Source organism: Anopheles darlingi, chromosome 2 (genome assembly GCF_943734745.1).
Source record: "Anopheles darlingi chromosome 2, idAnoDarlMG_H_01, whole genome shotgun sequence".
Classification (NCBI taxonomy): domain Eukaryota; kingdom Metazoa; phylum Arthropoda; class Insecta; order Diptera; family Culicidae; genus Anopheles; species Anopheles darlingi.
Window position 1 is genome coordinate 72368557 of NC_064874.1, and position 19038 is coordinate 72387594.

Genomic DNA, 19038 nt, shown 5'->3' on the forward strand with positions numbered 1-19038 from the left:
AATATTCGTAATGGAAAGCTGTTAAGAGCTTCCGGTTTTGGCATGCTACGCGCGGGTTCTAATGCGGGGTCACTTACCGTCATAACCAGCAGGGGCAGTAAGTACAGCAGCGCAAAGTTGATGATGTCGAACAGCTCCGAGTTGAACATTTTGCGGTTGACGATGCAAATCGTTTCCAGCTGGTCGTCGCCGAGATTGTTGGTGATGGTCCGGACGAAGATGAACTTCGGTATGGAGTAGACGGCGGACGTGATCCATACGGCTACTATCACGAGCTGTACAGCGGAGAAGAAGAAAAAGAAGGTGCACCGATTAGGCGTCATTCCCTCCCGGACACGGACACGTCCTTGTAGACAGTCAAGCCCAAGGTTTGCTTGTTTTTTTTTGTTACAAAACTCGGTGCTAAATCTGTTGAAATTCAGGATTAAAACTTCCATACTGCTGACCTAAAGCCGAACCGTTCGGGAAACAATTAGCACCAACAACTGGTGCGATTGAGGAACGATGTCCTTGCAACAGAGCAACATCTGTTTGTGCGAAAGCTTATCAGTGCCACTTTCCACCTACAGGTTGCAGCTTCTGCTTCGCTTTATCTTTCGGTATCGGTTGGAACGTGTAACCTAACAAGCCACTCAAACTCGACTCGGGGGGGCATCGCTAATGCATCAAGCGTCCGCTTATGATGCCCAGCTGCTGCTCCATGCTGCTTGTGACAATTTCTCGCTCCCGTCAGCAACAAAGCAGTAGTAACAGGCTGCTGCTCTTTTCGCTGCAGCCGCTGCAAGACACTCTATAAGCTGATTATTTCGATTACAGCACTGTCTGTGTATGTGTGTGTGTTCGCTTTCTGGGCTCTTCTGGGCGCCACGGAAAACATAAAATGCGGACGCTGTTTGTCCGTCGGATTACAGTGCGCCTTCGAGATCGGGTACACAGGGAGGGCCCGTGGTGCTTCCGTGCATTGTTGCAGCGGCTGGGAATGCGTGTGTTCGGACAATGAGCAGCGAGGACAGTATGATGGTGGTGGTGGTCGTGGTGGATTGACCGATGCAATAGCTGTTTGCTCTACTGCTCTACTATCGATTCGGTACCGATTGGTGCCAATCGAATATAAGACGCCGAAGGTCTCCGTTTTATGAGCAAGTAAACAAAGAGCAGAAAAGTAAAGTAGGACTCTTGAGAGGAGCTGTAGCAAGAGAGCACAGCAGATGTGCCCGAGTGCAAACAAAACGAGAAACAGGAGATGGGAATGCACATAAAGGGGGTAGCATAAAGAAGAGTGCTGCTGGTCCAGTTAAGGGCATCCATTGGTGGACATTTATGGTAGCTTTTAAAGAAGCGACGCATAACTAGAACTAGTCCGAAACCAAACAGCATATGTTCGGCATATGGTGTGTAGAAGAGCATAGGAAAATATCATAACTTTTTTATACTTAATTCAACAAATAAATAATAATAAAATTAATAGATTTGTTGTTTTCTGTTTGAAGATTTGGGTGTTAAAACTTAGAAATCGCTTGCTTCCTTTATTTCGAACAGAAGAGGTGTTTTAGTTTGTTTTATAAACCCACAATCGGTTACAACAAGAGCCATTTTAGGGATAATTCTGTTAACAGAACATGTAATAACTACAGCAGCTACGAGCTCACGTGAGGACAGATATTCAATTGGACCATCGCTGTCCATTTTAACAGCGACGAAATGAATAAAAGCTCCCAAAAGACTTACGAGAGCTTGCTAATTCAATGGTTCCAAGAAAGAACCATTCCATTCCTCCACGTGCCGTAAGTTATGCGAAGCACTAGCTAGCGCCCGTGCAATGTTAGAAGGGCACAACATGACACGCCAGGAAGTAGATACATAAATAGAATTCCTTTCCTGCACCATCGGGACTCCCTGGAGCGGCATCGCATCGGCGAGAAGATGAAGTACCGAAGAGGGGTAGAACTGTGGGATGGAACGGGGGAGTCGGGGGGGGGGGTGTTCCCAAGATATTTGACATGTAACAAGGACTGGTGTACCTACCCTTAGCCGGCGCGATGTAAGGATCTGCTTGCACGTGATCGGATGGATGATGGCAAAGTACCGCTCCATGCAGATGACGACCAGGATGAATATCGACGCCGTGTAGCTGAGGGAGTGCACGAACTGATACATCTTGCACAGGAAGTCACCAAACACCCAGCTGCAAAAATTCGGAAAAAGAGTGGAAACGGGTTCAGAGAGGTAAAGAGAGAGAGAGAGAGAGAGTGAGAGCTGAAGCTGAACGAATGGAGGCCATTTGGTGGGGAGGGGAGCCAGGAGACAAGGACAAGAGTTCATCATCGTCGTAACAGATGGTGCACATGGCCAGGACGCTTTCGCATCCGCATAATGCACATATGCACATACCATCTCCATAACTTACTCTCGTGAGTTTGCAATATCTTCCGTTGTTGGAGCTGTACACGGATGCACCTTCCACGACCTGGCGCCACTCTCCCAAAACTCCCAGTCAAGTGTTTGTGGCCGTCTGCCGTCTGCCAAATGTCTGCCAGCGGTAATAACCAATTGACCGACAGCACACTCTGGTCTGGAGACTTTATTTATTTAAATTTTGGCAAAACTACTTTGGTGCGAATGGTGGTAATAAAATGGTGGTGAGTTTCACCTCGCAGCAGTAGGCCTTGGTGGGGGAAGAACCGAGCTCACCTTTCGTTCGCTTGTTTATCGTTCGGTTGTTCCCTCCAAGAAAAAAAAGGTAGAATGTCTATCTCACGTGGCGCATGCCGTTCCCGGTTCCCGGAGAGGGTGATCTGCGTCGTGTGAAAACAAAATCTCCAATTGCAACGCCATGTGTTTGCTGTGATACACAACGTCGTAAGCAACAGATATCGTTTTTTGGGGTGGATGATAACGATCCACCACCAAGGCCCATTTCATGTGGCCGATGGTTGAGATACGACTTAAGATACCTCCGCCGGAGTCAAAGAATCCCACGAAACCCACGTGCTTGTGTGTAAACATCGCACCACGAATGCTCGCTCCGGAACAGCAGCAGCACGAGCGCCCCGTGGGTTGAACGATGTTTATGTTATGATTGCAATGCGCGAGGAGCGTCCGCGTTCCATGTACCGGATCGGTTACATATTTCGCCATTCCGCCGTAAATAATGCGTCGTTCCGCGCTGCGGGAGGCGAAGCAGCGAGCAGCGGATGCTGCGGAACACGGGATGTTGCGAACGTTATTATTATTATTATGATTATTTCAACAGGACGTATGTTTGCTAGGAGGGAGGATGTCGCCCCCTCCCCCCCTCTCAAAACCACACTGAGATCGACCGCGGAAGCCGTACGGAAGGGAAGAGTGTATTATTTATTAAACGAATGAAAGCAAACCGCACAGTATCATTGTCTGAGAAATGTTTTAATTTCCTCTCGCTATGCTGTTCCCTCGTTCCATGCTGCAAGCTCCTTCAGGAGCAGCAGCAGCAGCAGCAGCAGCAACAATCCTCACTCGTGCGCGCTCCCGTGGGACGTTATCGTTGCGGAGCTTTTTGCAGAGGCGAAACGACATCGCCCGTGGTTTCCGTTGTTGCGAAGAGCAAGAGCACGAGCTGCGACCGTACGCCAAGCGACACCGACGACAGGCAGGATTGGCGGGAGTAAGTGCCAAGGCGCAGCGGAAATACCGTCACGAGACGAGAATTGGAACGAAAACAGCACGAATAGAGCTGCGTGGAGTATGGTTTAAAGTTTCTCTTTGGATCGTGTTACGCAAAGTTTGAAGAAGCGGTAGATACACCCCTTCCACCCCGGGAGGGGACCAGTGGGCTTAGAGAGTGGCAGCATCCACCATATCAATCTGGTACCGGGATTGATGTGAACCGTTTCCGGCAGCTCCGCTGCGTGCGTGGAAATGGATGTCGGTCGCTGTCGGTCGGTAGTGACTTGGAAACTATTATGCTTTGCTCATTAGCGCGGCAGGATTATGTTTTCTGTGAGTCAAACTCGTTGTACAAACTCCAGGCAGATAGATGATGCTTGCGACTGCGATGCTGCAGTATGGTCTCCAATGCGGAAGCCAACCCCCCTGGAACGGGTTGCCATTGAGTCGGTGGCAGATGCTTAAGTTTGCAGCTGCTTAATGTGGTTTCAAAATCGCATTTGATCAAAGTTAGTGCTTTAGAGTGCATCTAGTGGAAGTGGAGCTAGATGGTCGCCTGACGGCCGTTCCTTTAGTCCCTTTGGTGTGGAGTCTAACAACTGGAGTTACTTGTTGGTAAATGTGGTTAACAAAAGTGGTTTGAAAAGTCGAGTTAAAAAGGGTTCAAGTGAATTCCTCGACAGCGCATCATTCCTACATGTTTTGGGGAGTGACATGAGCACTATAGGTAATTCGCGAAAATGATGATCAGCAATAAGGAAAAGCATTAAGGGTTATTAGTCTTAACGAGCTTTACGGGGATTTCTACATACTGTCTCCGCCTTATGTGCTACAGAATTTAAAGCTTTAATAGATTGTGATTGATAAAGAACGAAAAACGAGAAGATGTTTTATGAAAATGATTTGAAGAAGATTATTATGATAAATTCAGATTGTAATATGAAAGCTAAGAATTGAGTATACCACTGACAAATTAAAAAAAATCTAAAATACTCAAATTATTATCCGGATGATTCAGATTAAAACGAGAAATAACAAATAATTTGTTTAAATAATGAAGAGCTAACTCTGTTTTATCTTCTACTCGCTATTAATAATGAATGAAGATTGCTCTTTTTGCACCAAGAACCAATTAAAGAACAAAATTTCACTGAACCAACTTTTGTTAGGAATGCCATACAAAGGAAGTTGGTTTAAAATGGAATAGAATGCGCATTACATCTTCAGTTACATTTGCAATTACCGTTACAGCCAGAAGATCCTTTATCAGAATGACAACGATTCCTTCGCTTATCTCTCGCCAGCTGCTTCTTCCGTTAATCCAAAATCGCTGGGCAGCGAGAACGAGAAATCCAAAGTGCATCTTATCTCAAGAACCGCCGAGTGAGGAATATTTAAAATAATGAGACAGCTGCTTTACATTCGCAGAAACCCCTCCCTGGCACCGAATACTCGGACGTTGGCTGATACAATTAATTTCTTCTTTAAACCGTGACCGGAATAGCGGCACGAAAGCACACTCGTAAGCGTGCTTGAAAGAAGTGTCCTTAATTTTCTTTTTGCTTCTGTTCAGCGGGGGAACTTCCCCGTACTTCCTATTCATTATTCCCGAACGAATAATAACGCCGCCCGCAGGGATGGACAGACTTTTTGGGGCAAACGCAACGCACCGAAAACGTAATTATGCCAGACACCCTCGTCTCGTAACGTCGTGTGCAAATGGCGCCAATGAAAAACACTTCTCGCCTGCAAGTCTAAATCTCGACACTTTTGGGGCGAACTTTTGCTCGCTCCATTAATTTGCGATCGATTCGATTTGCCAAGCCGGACAGCCGGTTGGCCGTGGCCGAAGATTCGTGAAGGTGCCGGTGGCGTCGGTCGGTCGGTCGGTTGGACGTTTGCTTCTTCTTTGAAGCGTCGCGCAGCGGATTTCTTAAAAATCAATTATTTCGCCAAATTAAGCTAGCCGACGAAGCTAGACGAACGCAAAGCTCTCCAGCACGTCATGGCCCGGTCCGTTGGTTGGTGTTTGTTGGAAAATTGTCTTCTCGTTTCCCTCTGGCTTACCTTTCGATCAAGTAGATCGTCAAGTTTTGCATCACGCAAAACACTCCAACGCAGAGATCCGCGACGGCGAGGTTGGCGAGGAAGAAGTTGGTTATCGAGCGTAGCCGGCGGGACAGCGTCACGACCAGAATCACAAGCAGGTTTCCTATATGTATGTGTGTGTGGAGAAAAAAAATCGAAATAAGCAGATAAGAAACTGATGTTCCGATGATGGTGGCGCTTCTTCGTCCCTAAAACGCAGGACGCAGACGGCGAGTGAATGAAAATGCTGATTCGGAACTGAATTTGAACGCAACCGAAATCCGGGAGTGTGAGTGTGAATAGAATTGAGACGAACAGGACGAGACGTTTACCGACGAAGGGTTGAAGATCTGATTCAAGCACACCTCGAAAGAAGGAGTTGCCAAAGGGGTTTGGGGGTGACGACTTGATATGCTTCGCAGAAGGTTCATCACAGAGTTATGAACCGTTTTGTGTTCCTGGGAGTGGTTAAAGAAGGAGTCAAGAAGGAACATTGAAGCTGAGATCTCCGATTCGTGAAGCAAAACTCCGTCCATCCATCCAACCATCCAACCATCCATCCAACCATCGGTATCTTTGAAGACTCTTGAGGGCCATGGCCATGGTTTAGACGAAGGGTCCGTCACCGTCTTCACTATCGTGGGTCGTTCCGGTTCAGTGAATGTGGTTGCTACCGTGGTGGATAATCTTGACGACACGCAGGAGAGTAAAGACCCGCAGCTCGAATGGTAACCGACGTAGAGCCGCTGGTAGCCAGACTATGTGTTAACATCCCGGGACCGTGATGAAGATGGAGATAAGCGAAGACCGCCTCAAGGAGGCGGTTTGGTTGGTTGCAAAAGCTTTTATGTTTTGCTAATTGTGGACGAATGGAGACAAAAAGATCCTTCGATACCTTTGTTTCTTTTGCTTTTTAGTTTCAAAAAGTTTCGCCAAGATAGAGCGGTACGGTTCCGGCTTTGAACAGATAACTTTGACAGAAATTGTTTCAAATAGTTTTCGCCCGTCAGGCGATGGTAAAAGTTTTGAAAAGGGGTTTTATTAATAACGATACCAAAAAATAGCAAACAGTCTGTTCGAGCGCAAGAAATTAATCCATTAATTCGCTTGCGATTAAAAGCATCAATTCAATTCGAAACTCCACTCAAGTAAATCGCTCTCTCGTGGGAGCTGCACCGATTCTTTCTGTGGTGAAAGGGATAAATATCATAAATCATGCATCCGTTTCCATATTGAAGTGTAATTATTCCGCACCGGCACATGCGACAGAAAGCGGTGGGAGTGGGAGTGAATTGGTGAGAGATAGTTTTTTGTTTGATGTATTTTATCGCAAAGGATAACGCGCGGACTGCGAATTCCACTCATAAATCATTTCAAGCGGCAAACCGCATCGTCCATTGGGGTCGAAAGCTGTGTGCTGTTTGTTGAAAGATCATGATTTGCTCGCCGGTTGCGGCGCTGGAATGATGATATTTGATATTCCAGCCGAAGCAGGCGGACCGAATGAAAGGCGTATAATTGGCCCGAGCATACTAATGACAGCCCGCTACCGTGCCGGGTTGCTGGTTGTAAATCAAGATATCACTTTTCGATTGATATTGGATATGAAGGCACGGGGGGATTGAGAGATAGAGAGCGAGTGACATGGCAGTAAATGGTCGATATGCGGCATATGTGGAATGGAGCAGCAGCAGCAAAAAAAATATTATTCCTTTTTCGGAATCGTAACGCAATGTGCATCACCAATTGGGTTGAATGGAGTGGTTTTACGGGAAAACGATTTTCATAAATTGCCATCTTTTCCTTGAATCGATCTCGACGTTGCTTGGGATGACGGTAAAATGTCAGCTTTCCGTGAGAGGAATGAAAATGTCAAGTGAATCTTCTACTTGTTTCCTACCCAACGCTAAGCAGTGCGATGGTTTGGCAGTCAAGGGCAAGCTATACCAGGGATACTGCAAAAGAGCAACGCACATGTTTGGCCTCGTAAACACATAAACAACATGGCCGAGTGTATAGCCCAAGCATTTCTCCATTGTTGGAGAGATCGCGTGATAGATGAAGTGTGCACTTAATTTTTGGGGGGTACTCGAGGGTGCTATCTCAACGTTCATAAATCACAATCACTTTGAAGTTTGAACATGATAGCGAGCCAGCAACACGAGTAGCATACGACAGTCGCTGGCATGATTACCCTGGCATAAACTCGGGTTTTCTTCCCATTCTGACCGTTCTCTTGCTCTAAAGACAGCTTTTAAATCAAAAACAATTGTTTTAGGTTCATTTCTTATTAAAATTTTGATCACAAAGTTTTCAAATAACAACCTGTCTAGTGATTAATTGGATTCTTTCAACAGATGTGCCACGCATCTTGTTAACTTTTTTATTTTTCCTTTTTATCTTCAGTGTCGATCAATGTTATAATCTACACTGAATCAAGTTTTATTTGGAATGCCATGCAAAGGGAGTTGGTTTGAAAAGGAATAGGAGATGCATTACATCTTGAATTCGTTGTCAGAAAGACAACGATATCTTCGCTTAACTCTCGCCAGCTGCTCCTTCGTTGATTCCAAAATCTCTGGACAGCGAGAATGAGAGACTTTTTTGCCAATATTTTCACTCATATCGTTCCGATAAAACCGTATGCGCCTGATTTGGTTACATTTGGCTTCTGGCTATTAGACAAGCCCTAAATTTCGTTCCGAGGACACTGTTTTGACACGATAGAGCAGATTCAAGCCGCTGCGAAAAAGGTGCTGAAGGTCATTCCTAAAGACGACATTTTCGCGTGTTTAGAAAACTGGAAAATTCGTCTGTGACTGGAAAGTGCATTGTGTCTGGGAGGGATTACTTTGATGGCAAAAAAATGATTTGGAAGAAAAATTAAGGAACATTCAAAATACATCCAATGTGACCTTATTTTTTGGACACAGTAGTATATACTACTGTGTCCAAAAAGTAGTATATACTACTGTGTCCAAAAAGTAAGGTGACATTGGATGTATTTTGAATGTTCCTTAATTTTTCTTCCAAATCAATTTTTTTGCCATCAATGTAATCCCTCCCAGACACAATGCACTTATGCCGACGAATTTTCCAGTTTTCTAAACACGCGAAAATGTCGTCTTTAGGAATGGCCTTCAACACCTTTTTCGCAGCGGCTTGAATCTGCTCTATCTTGACAAAACAGTGTCCCCGGAACAAAATTTTGGGCTTGTCTAATAGCCAGAAGCCAAATGTAACCAAATCAGGCGGATACGGTTTTATCGGAACGATATGAGTGAAAATATTATCAAAAAAGTCACAGAAAACCAACGAAGTGTTAGATGGTGCATTATCGTGATCGAACACTGACGCGCTTAAGATGGAAAACATCCTTCCAAATATAATTAGCGGATATGTTTGATATGCAAATATCATCAACAAAGTCTCTTGTTGTTAATCGACGGTTTTCCAACACCAAATCTTTGATTTTTTGGACGTGAACTGCATCGATTGTCGTTGGTGTTCGTCTAGAGCGTTCTTCCTCTTCAAAACGTTCCCGACCCTCCTGGAAGTCTTTCCACCAAGTGTAAATAATTTTTATTGACGTAGTATCGTCACTAAAGATATTCTGTACCATTCGCATTGGTATATTTGCAGCAGAAAAAATATTTTTAATGCAAATTCTTTGTTTAAAAATTTTCGACATGGAGAAAAACGAAGAATGCACTTTTAGCAGTTCACAAAAAAATACGTATCTCAAACACTAGTGAATATTTTGACGTGAAACTTGCCATGGTTGTCAATAACAGTGCTGACAACATATAAAAAATACAAAACTAAAGATATCCTTTTACGCGGGAAATTTGGACACCGTGTCACCTTACTTTTTGGACACAGTAGTAAATTAAAGTTGCACACTTTCGAACGCCCATAACTTGAGAACGGATCGACCGATTTCGCTCATTCTTAGCACATTTGTTGAATATCTTGGAATCCTGTCCTTTCATGGCAAATTGAAACTCTTTTTTGCACTGGCTCTCCACTTCACAGCATACTTGATTTTATATTATTTAAATACATTAGATGACAACCTTTCAGCTCCAATGCATACTTCGATGAATACGATATTGTTACTCTAATTTGATCATCATCGCCTACTGCGGAATTATGACTGCAAGGAATCATTTTTAGAGGAAAATCAACACAAAAAAGGCTTTAACTGCACCCCTATCGAATGGTGTAATAATAGCTTCTATTCTCTACATTCCTTTCTCAATAAAACCTTCCATAGAGCTTGTTGGATGCCGCATAGAAAACACTCGGTTCGGTCACAAACGGCAAAACATCGCGGAAAAAAATGACGTCACCGTCGACCGTTGGCCAGGAAAAGCAAACTATAAAACCATACCAACACCGACGAGCGTTACTCACCGAAAAAACAGCAACAGAACACGAGCGAATAGAGCGTGATGAAGATGACGCGCACATCCGTCCGATCGAAGATGAACTCTTTGTGGACGAAGTTGGTGAAGGGGTGTGTCATGTTGGAGGCCACCGCACCACCACCACCGTACGGCTCGAGCGTACCGTTGATGTTGAGCAGCGTCGAGGTGGTAAGAAAGGGCGACGCCAGCGATCCATTTATAGCAGAGGCAGGTGCACCGGCAAAACCGTACGAAACGGTGGCCACCGGTGAATCGGCAAGAAGCGTCGTCCCGCTGGAACCGTTACCACCGGTCAATCCATTCCCCAGCAATCCGTTGACCGAAGCGAGCTGATTCAGGAAGCTAACATTGGAGCTGACAAACCCCAAACCATTCAGCATACTCGTCCCATTGATGCTGGTGAGCGTTGTCGCGTTCGGATAGTCAATCATGGTGCTGGTGCTGCTGCTGGTGGCAGGAAGCGAAGCTCGATGTCACAATGGCCACAACGATGGACGAACTATCGATGTGCACCTTCGATGTGCGGTAAGGTAGTACCGGATGTATAGGTCTGTGGGTGTATCTGTGTGTGTGTGTTTATCTGCCTTTCACTCGTGTCATTGGGGCAGGGTAATATCGTCTCTCTCTCTCTCTAACACAGTGCTACTAGCAACCATCAACACGGAACATCGACACGGAGTTGCATTGACCAGCACCGGCAGCGTACGATCAGCGGTCCTTCACTCCGCGTGCCACACGGCCGGATGTGTGCCAACAACGGTACGGTTTGTCCAACCGGCAGGCACGTAATTGAGCGAGACGATGATGGTGTGTCTTCCCACAGGCGGCTGTCATAACGATGGTTCGTCGATGTCGACGCAGCACTGTGTTGGCGGTCGTTCGTCCTACCAACGACGATAAGGTGAGCTGTTTATCTTCTATGCGGAACGCGAGTAAAAGGAGGGGGGGGGGGAAGAAAAGAGAACAGAGAAAAGAGAACAATAAATATATCTATTAAACACCTGTGTTGGTGAAGGGTAGGGTAGGGTAGGGCACATAGCAACACGGCCCGGACAGGACAACCACCCTGGCGAGGCGTTGCGATGGAGGCGCCTGGCTACGCACGCGGAACGACGATAATAAGTGTAACAATCCGGACACCACGTACGCGGTTGCCGTTAACCGGGCGGGGTGATGAGCCGCCTGGGGGGAGGTAGTAATGAAAATTTAATTTCATTATTCCCACCAAGCGGTTATGTTTTTATTTTGTTGTTGTTGTTTTCGAGTCAAACCTCCCTCTTGCGCCGCGCCGTGAATTGAGAATGAATAGAATGATGATAGGAGTGGCTCGTTGGTGGTACGTATTCTGGTGGTACGTGTGCTACGCCCAGCTAACGGAACGCCCCGTACGCTCGAAGCGGATGTCTGGCAATGCAGCTGTTGGCTTTGGTTTTCGTTTTGGTATTTTTTTCTTCTTCTCGTTCCTTTAACTTCCCTTTTACATTTTCCAAATACCGTACCGTTTTGAAAATAAATCATTTGACGAGCCATGCAACGATAGGCAAAACCAAAACAAAAAACACACACACACACACACATAAACTTCAATCTGGAAATTCCCCGTTCTCACTGTGGCGCAACGCCAACGGGACGCCAACGGGCAGTCACGGGAGGTCCTGGTTATGGCGAAGGGCCACCGAAGGAAGGGCCACTCTGCCGGCGATAGCTACTGCGGCATGCGGGTCTGAAATGTTGCGCCGAATAATGGCGAATGGCGCTTCTCCGTTTCCCGTGTGATCGTAACGCAAGGTATGTGCTGTGCCTTGTGCCGGAAAACTCAATCAAAATAACTTCATTTAAATGCTTCCTTCTTGTTGCCAGAGTTTCCACCAGATTGGCCGCGGTCCGCCAGCAGGATAAAATTGAATACCATAAATTGCATTGCGCGGAAAGGTATGGTAAATGCTATTAACAAACAAAAATGGGGGAGTAAAGCAGTATATTAAACTTTGAGGCATTGCCTTCGAGGTCTGGTTCGGAGAATTATCGGTGGAATGCACATGGGACTGAATCTGTTGATAATTACAGGGATTCATTATAGTTTCCGTGGTTTAAATATGCAGCTGGATGTATGCTGGATCGCGGCACTCATAAGTAACTTATCGTGTTGTTGTAAACAGTGGATTTTACGAAGAAAGTTTAGCTACAGCACATCGGTGTCAGTGTTAGCTGATTGTTTTTTGCTTACTCTGGGTTCTTTTGTGATTTTTTTTTATTAGAGTTACGTTCAATATTCGAAGAAAAAAGGCATATTTACGACACAACTAATAGAATCAGTTTTAGTGTTTTTGTTGCGTTTGGTATTCGCAATGAGTTGTTATGGTGAGGAAAATATACTTAAGCAGGTTTTAGAGCTCACAAAAATTAAGAGCAACAAAACAAATAAATTAACTCCGCAAAACCGATTGTTTCTAGTTGACATAATCAAGAAGGAACAAATTTGGTTTAACACAAGTATTCAACTTATCATTCTGAATATTAGGAAATACGAGCTCAAGCTATATTTAAACACAAAGAGGAACATTTTGAACTGAGCTCATTGCAACATGTTTGTTGATGTAACAAATAAAATAGAAAAGTTCAAAGTTCAAAGATCCCAAAGCGTTTCACTTTCGCGTAACCTACTATGTTATGCTCACGGGTGTTAGCAATACGTCATATTTTCTCATGACGTCACCAACAAATGTTGTACAAAGCATTAAAGAAAAACACTTTGCGGATCTCCCACGTAATGTTTCCAAGTTCCGGGCATACCAGACGGTAGATAAACAAAAGGTGAACTTGCCCGCTGTACCTAAGCAAACCTGCGGGTGAAAGGATGTAGGTTGTGCGTCGTTCGTATCCTGTCCTAGCTGTCCTAACCTGGAATGAGCCCTACTATTTTTGTCGCTCAAAGTGTACACAACAACGGGTACATACTTTCGTGAACATGCCGTGCGATAATGTAAACCAGCACATCTGTGTGTTTGCGCGCGCGTGTGTGTGTGTGTGTGCTGGTTCCGGAGAGTATGGGTGGCGCCTTATAATTTACTCCCTGCATCTAACACCATCAACTCCCTCTTCCTTCGCCGAGTGACGTAAGATGCGTAGTACACGAAGCGAAACAGGAAACACGAGAGTGATTTATTTTCGGTCGTCTAGGAAGCGCCAACTTTCAGTCCAACTAACGGAGAATGAATGAAAGGAAGGGGATGGAGGGGGGGGAGGGCAGTGTGACAGCTCGCCAAGAGCCGGTTGACAGCCAGCAAGTGTTGGATCATTCTTTCATAACGTTAAGCTTTGCCTCTTGGCATTCGATCTTAGCTAAAACGCTCTGCTGGCCTGATATAACAATCTGTGACAGATTTTGGCCAGTGTCGCGAGGAGTAGTGCGTGCGGAGAGGAAGGCGAAGCATGTTATACACTCGACACCATTGTGGCCGAGACGTCGCACGGGCGTGAATGAAGTCTGGAAGGAGACTAGTTCAATCACAATGTTCCCTAGGCGGTGCTCACTCATTCATAAGACAACGAGTGAGATGCCATACGATGCTACTCATTGAGAATGTCCCTCAGTGAGTCGGAGACAATGGTGAAGCGGAATTCCTGGAAATGGTAATGAGATCATCCTTACGAGAGCCACCAGCGATGTGTTTGGCAGCACGGACTTTAGTTCTAAAACTCGCGTTACCATAGCGATCGTGTGCAAGATACTCAAAAGCTAATTAGGTAAATGAAGGCCAACTTTGCAGTGGAGAAGTGCTCGAAGTAATTGAAATCCCCATCAGTCATAATTTCATTTTCATTTTTCAGCATATTATTTCCTTAAAACTGTGACGACCATTAAAACCACTGGAAACCCAGATGGACAAGTTTTGCACCAACTTCTGTGGAGTGACAGCAGGACCATTAATGACTTAGAACGCGTTTAGTTTTTTTTTTTCTTGTTCGAAAAGCATCATTATCCGAGACACTCTTCCTCCGTGCGGTGGCCAAGAGCGCGTCGACCGTTCGTCCTAAAAGTCAAGATCGAAGGCAATAGAACTTTGCTGCTTTATCTTTTATTCATCTGCTTGACCGGCCGGCTGGCTGGCTGGCTGGCTGGCTGGCCACGCCGTTGCTCTCCCTGTTTTCCCCAAAATGCTCGGTGGAGTTGGCGGAGTTTGTTTGATAAGTTTTCAATGTTCACTGTTCGACCAAGTGCACAACCGACGGAGCAGAAACACTCCAAGAAGAACTATCTTCACTCCAATGTGGCGGCGGTTTCGTGTGATCCATTTTCGGTGCTTCCAGAATGTCAAGCAGTAAGCAATCGTGCGCCAGACCATTGTTTCCCACGTTAACAGCGGTGGTGGTGGTGGTGGTGGTGCTGTAACGCTCCATTTGTGCGGGTATAGCGACGGTCGACAGATCAAACCGTTCTCAGCAGTAGCAGCAGCAACAGCAGCAGCCGCATAGAGGGTTACGAAGTGGAAAAGTTGTGAAATTGATCGTTAAATTTCATGACACAGACATACATCTTGCCGATGTCGTGGATGCCCTTGGCTTTTGCTTCACATTTCTCTCTCGGGTTTTCTCCCGGAGAGAGCGATGTACGATAGAATGTGGGTTTTCCGAAGAAATGCGCCGGTGCTCAATTCATTATCCTAACCTTCTGCTCGCTGTTGTTGGTGTTGGTAAACACATTTATCACGAATTGGTTGGATTGAGATGTCAATTTGGTTCGCACCCGCAACGTTCTTGTCTTACAACGTGTTTGACTGACATCCACGTGGATATTCACATCTAAACATGGGACACACGTTGGCAAGATTGGATGCTTTATGGATGGTTTACTCTCCCTTAGCTACAAGGATTTGAGGTTTGAGAAAAATGTTTTCATATTCAACACCCCCCTCGCTAGAGAAAGTATCAGCTTGATCCATTCCATTTTTCTCGCCATAACGTTAAACATGCAACAATCAAACAAGACGATGGTCCGATGATTCGTCCGCTTTCGCCACGTGCTGACGGATTGGCAGCAGCCCAAACAATCCACATGAAAGAGCACCCGAGTGGCAGGTGCCAGAGCGGTCAACCGAACGGCGGCTGAGCCAAACAAGACGTGATTGCCACCACGAAGCGTAAACATTCTCGCAACAGTAGGTCGCAACCGGCCACGGATCGGTAGGTCGGTCGGTGTAAAGTGCGGTGTCCCGAAAACCAAACCCCCTTCCCGCAAAACCTCTGTATGTAAGTCTGTTGCACCCGCCCAGCGAGGTGCTGATCAATGAATGAAATGTTGGTTGGCCCGGCACCGGCCCGGCACGGCTCGGTGTTAAACAGTTAAACTGTTTTCTTTGGTTCGCGAATTCGACTCGAAATCGGGTTTATGGTATGTGTTAAATGGATCACGGAGCATTGGAGGAACGGGGACTGGCCGGCCTGATGAAGAATCGCTGCTGGCACTTTAACTCATAATTCCTTCGATCCTTTCGGCCACAAATGGGTGGCCGGCGCCGTCGCCATCGAACTGGCCGGCAGCTGATGGACGGTTCTCGGACTGGTACATATATCTTCCATTCCGTCCAAGCTACTGTCGGGGGCACGTGGTGAGGGAGTGCTCGAACATATTTATCACACCGGGCAGGTCGGGCAGGATTTGAAATGTTACAGATGTCCATCCATTCGCGGCCATTGGGCAGATGGGCTGAGCATTTCGCTCGCAGTCGTCGGATTTGGCAACGATTTTGTGAACAATAATTTAAGGGATTTTCTTCTCTTCTATTACAGCACCCATGCGCTCGTCTTGACCGATGTGTTTTGATAGAAATAAATCTAAAAAAAGGATAGTTTGAATTGACGTAGAGACGAACACGAATGCCACCAATTCGATTCCTTCAACGGGCAATTGACATTCATTTACGAGAGCATAAACAATGTAATGGAACGTCAATTGAATGTATTTCCCATAATTCTCAATCAATCGATATTGGGTCTGCAAAGGTTCTGTGGCGAGTGCACACCACGAGTGCTCTTTAAGAAATTGCATTTTCCCCGCAGCGACCGGTTGACCGTTACGCCGGAAACCACCGTCGAGTACATCGCCTTGATAATGTGTAACGCGAGCCGAGGGCTAATTGAAATGGTAAAAATAGATAGCTTTCATCCTCGATCTTCGGCGTCTCCGTTGTCCGCACACTTGACGCAACCAATTCCCTCCCTAGACTAACATTAGAAATCTTTACCTACCACTGCACCTCACGCCCTTGGGAAGGGAAATTCACGTGGCGCTGCAATGTGCATCGACTACAACCGGCGCACTGTAATCCCTGGTATCGCTGCTGAAGATTGTATTACAACGAGCAGACGCCAAATGGGATGAAACCAATCCGAAATCCCACGTCGTTGCAGGATGGCGGATCTATTTTTGCGAGGGCGATCATCATCAGCATCATCATCATCATCGGCAATCAGGCAGTTTATGGCCTTCAGCATAGATGTAGGTCAGTCAGGCCGTCATAGACAATATTAACCTCAATACCAACCGGCTATCCGAGCGAGCACAACCACCATCATGAAAGGCCCCATAATCGTATATCATCGCCAAACCACCGAACGTCATCGGGTACGGCATCTCCAGAAACATTTCCGGTGGCCGATGCTGATGAAGACCATCAGCACCAGCAAACATTGTTGCCAAAAGAAGCTAGATGCGAAGATGGGGTGGCGTGTTCCCTGTTGCGAGCAAGATCCGTTCTGGTGTGGTCGAGCGAGCGAGAAAATTTACAAAAGAAAAACCATCGCGCACCTCGGAACCGTTGCCGTTGATTGACAGATTGTATGACGTTTGCCGACAGACACCGACGGTTTGGTTTCGAATTTGATCCCTTCGAGTCGTGGCCGCCGCGACCGCCGCCGCCGCCACCATTGACCATTGGATTCCCTCGTCAGCATTACCCAGACTGACGGGTTGACGCTTTCCCGCAGGAGTTTCAACTCGGCGCGTGGAAATTTAAATAAAAGTAAATCAGTTTTCCGGCCGGCCCCGGCGAAGTGTGGTCCGAATTGTGTGGCAATGGTATTGTTTTCTGTTGAATTGTGGGTGCGAATAATGATACGGTGGTGTATCCTCGGACCGAGAGTCCACTGCAGGACCTCCTCACAACGAAAATACCTTCTCACACCGTGAAGCAAGCGAATCCCCCTTGGCTCGTGTTGGTATGACAAGGATCCGATTAGTTCTTGACTGTCGGCACCCCAACTCGGCACCAGATAGCAATGTCTTCGAGGTTGAGAAGAAGCGTCCTTCCAGGAACCGGGACCTCGGCGAATATTGGACGTTACACGTGTCAGACGCAGTGGTATGTTTTTGGCGGCATATTTAGTCCATCGAGAAATCTAGTAGCCGATGGTGTCTCGTGTCGGGTCGTATGCTCGGTAGTGTGGAAGGGTTTATGCATGAGGCTGCTGTGTATTTATTTAACGGATAATATAAATAAGGTTTACAATCGAGCAAGGAACACGCGCCACCAGACAGCATATCGCGGCCCATCTTTTTTTTATGGACCAAGGATTCCGGTGGTCATCTTCGAGAGTTTCAAGGTTTATTATCGACATTATATGATTGCTTTGCTGCGCTGTGTCGTGGTGCGTGGTGCGCGCATGATGATAAACAGTCTAGTGTTTGGCCGTGAAACAGCCGAACGGAACGGGACGGATATGACGGGGTTTATTACGCGTTTAGTGTGAAGATTTATGTGCACCCACTCCAGGTTTTGGTGAAGGAATTTGTACTGTCGTCTTGCATACCGCTGATTGCAATTTTACATTCCTTTTGAAGTAGATAAACTTAAGGTTGAAAGGCACATATTTGGGATATTTCTATACTTTATTCTCCCTGAGTGTGTTCAAAGGATCAATTCAAAAATTATTACAATTATGTAGATTATAAAAATCTCACATTCAACCACAAAATTACAGTATTTATATTGCGCTTTTATGTTAAAATCCGAAAACACTTTTCCTCGACAAAGTGAACAAAAAGTAGTACCTATTTGACAGTTTTTAATGGTTTTCATTTGGTTGTTTAATATTCGTATATAGTATAGATTAGTCTACACCACAGTTTTGTGACCACAGCCATGCCTTACCATACCTAAGCCATTTGTAATATTCCCCAATCCATTTGTAATATTCAGCATGCCCATTGACCTCGCAACTTTATCTTATTAAATTGTCCAAAGCAACACTCATCAGCAGCCGAGCGAACACTAATAAAAACCCCCAAAAAGTTTGCTCAGCAGAATCGCTCGGATGAGCAAAGAGACCCGACCAACCGATGGCCCATGCCGCACTATGCCAATGTCTCGCGGAGACTACTGGCTACACCGTCCCGTGACACGTGTTGGCAAAGTAGTTGTTTTTACGATCAGAGTCCGACTGTTCCGTTGTTCTTGGATTGCAAAGAACGCCGCTACCGCTTCTCAGGTGGTGGTCGGCGACGACGAAGACGATGGTTTTGAAAAGTATGCCCCAATTTTCCATCATCGCACACCGCACAAACTTCCGTAACACACCGCGAACCATCCTTCCCGGCGATCGGTTGGCGAGTTATTTAATTAATTTAGCCCTTGACGAGGCCAGAAAACGGTTCACCAGCTCCCCGCGAGCGGCGAGCGGCAGTAACAGGGGAATGAATAATCTTTAGCTCGTGCGCGACACCAGCTGCTGCTGCTCCGAGCGGCGAAGGAAGCCGGCAATCGACGGCAATGGGCCCTCAGCGGGGCCAAGATGCTGTGCCGTTGATGAGTTAATTAGATTGAAACCAAAACTTTATGCCCGCGTGCACTTGAGCGGTGTACGGGGCGACGCATAC

At 46.1% G+C, this 19038-nt stretch overlaps 1 protein-coding gene across 6 annotated transcripts in view; it reads right to left on the reverse strand.

The window, feature by feature from the left end:
• The window catches only part of LOC125960143 (trissin receptor-like), a 31283-nt gene that overhangs the window by 5946 nt on the left and 6299 nt on the right, over positions 1-19038 (reverse strand). For 5 of the 6 annotated variants that reach the window (XM_049693355.1, XM_049693354.1, XM_049693349.1 and 2 more), the window contains exons 2-5: positions 10150-11080; positions 5713-5857; positions 2026-2185; positions 78-275 (exon numbers count right to left, since the gene is read on the reverse strand). In XM_049693355.1, coding sequence (XP_049549312.1) covers positions 78-275; positions 2026-2185; positions 5713-5857; positions 10150-10594 — 948 coding nt within the window. In that variant the 5' untranslated portion in view covers positions 10595-11080. The remainder of the gene's footprint in view (positions 1-77; positions 276-2025; positions 2186-5712; positions 5858-10149; positions 11081-19038) is intronic. The other variant, XM_049693351.1, reaches the window with a different exon arrangement.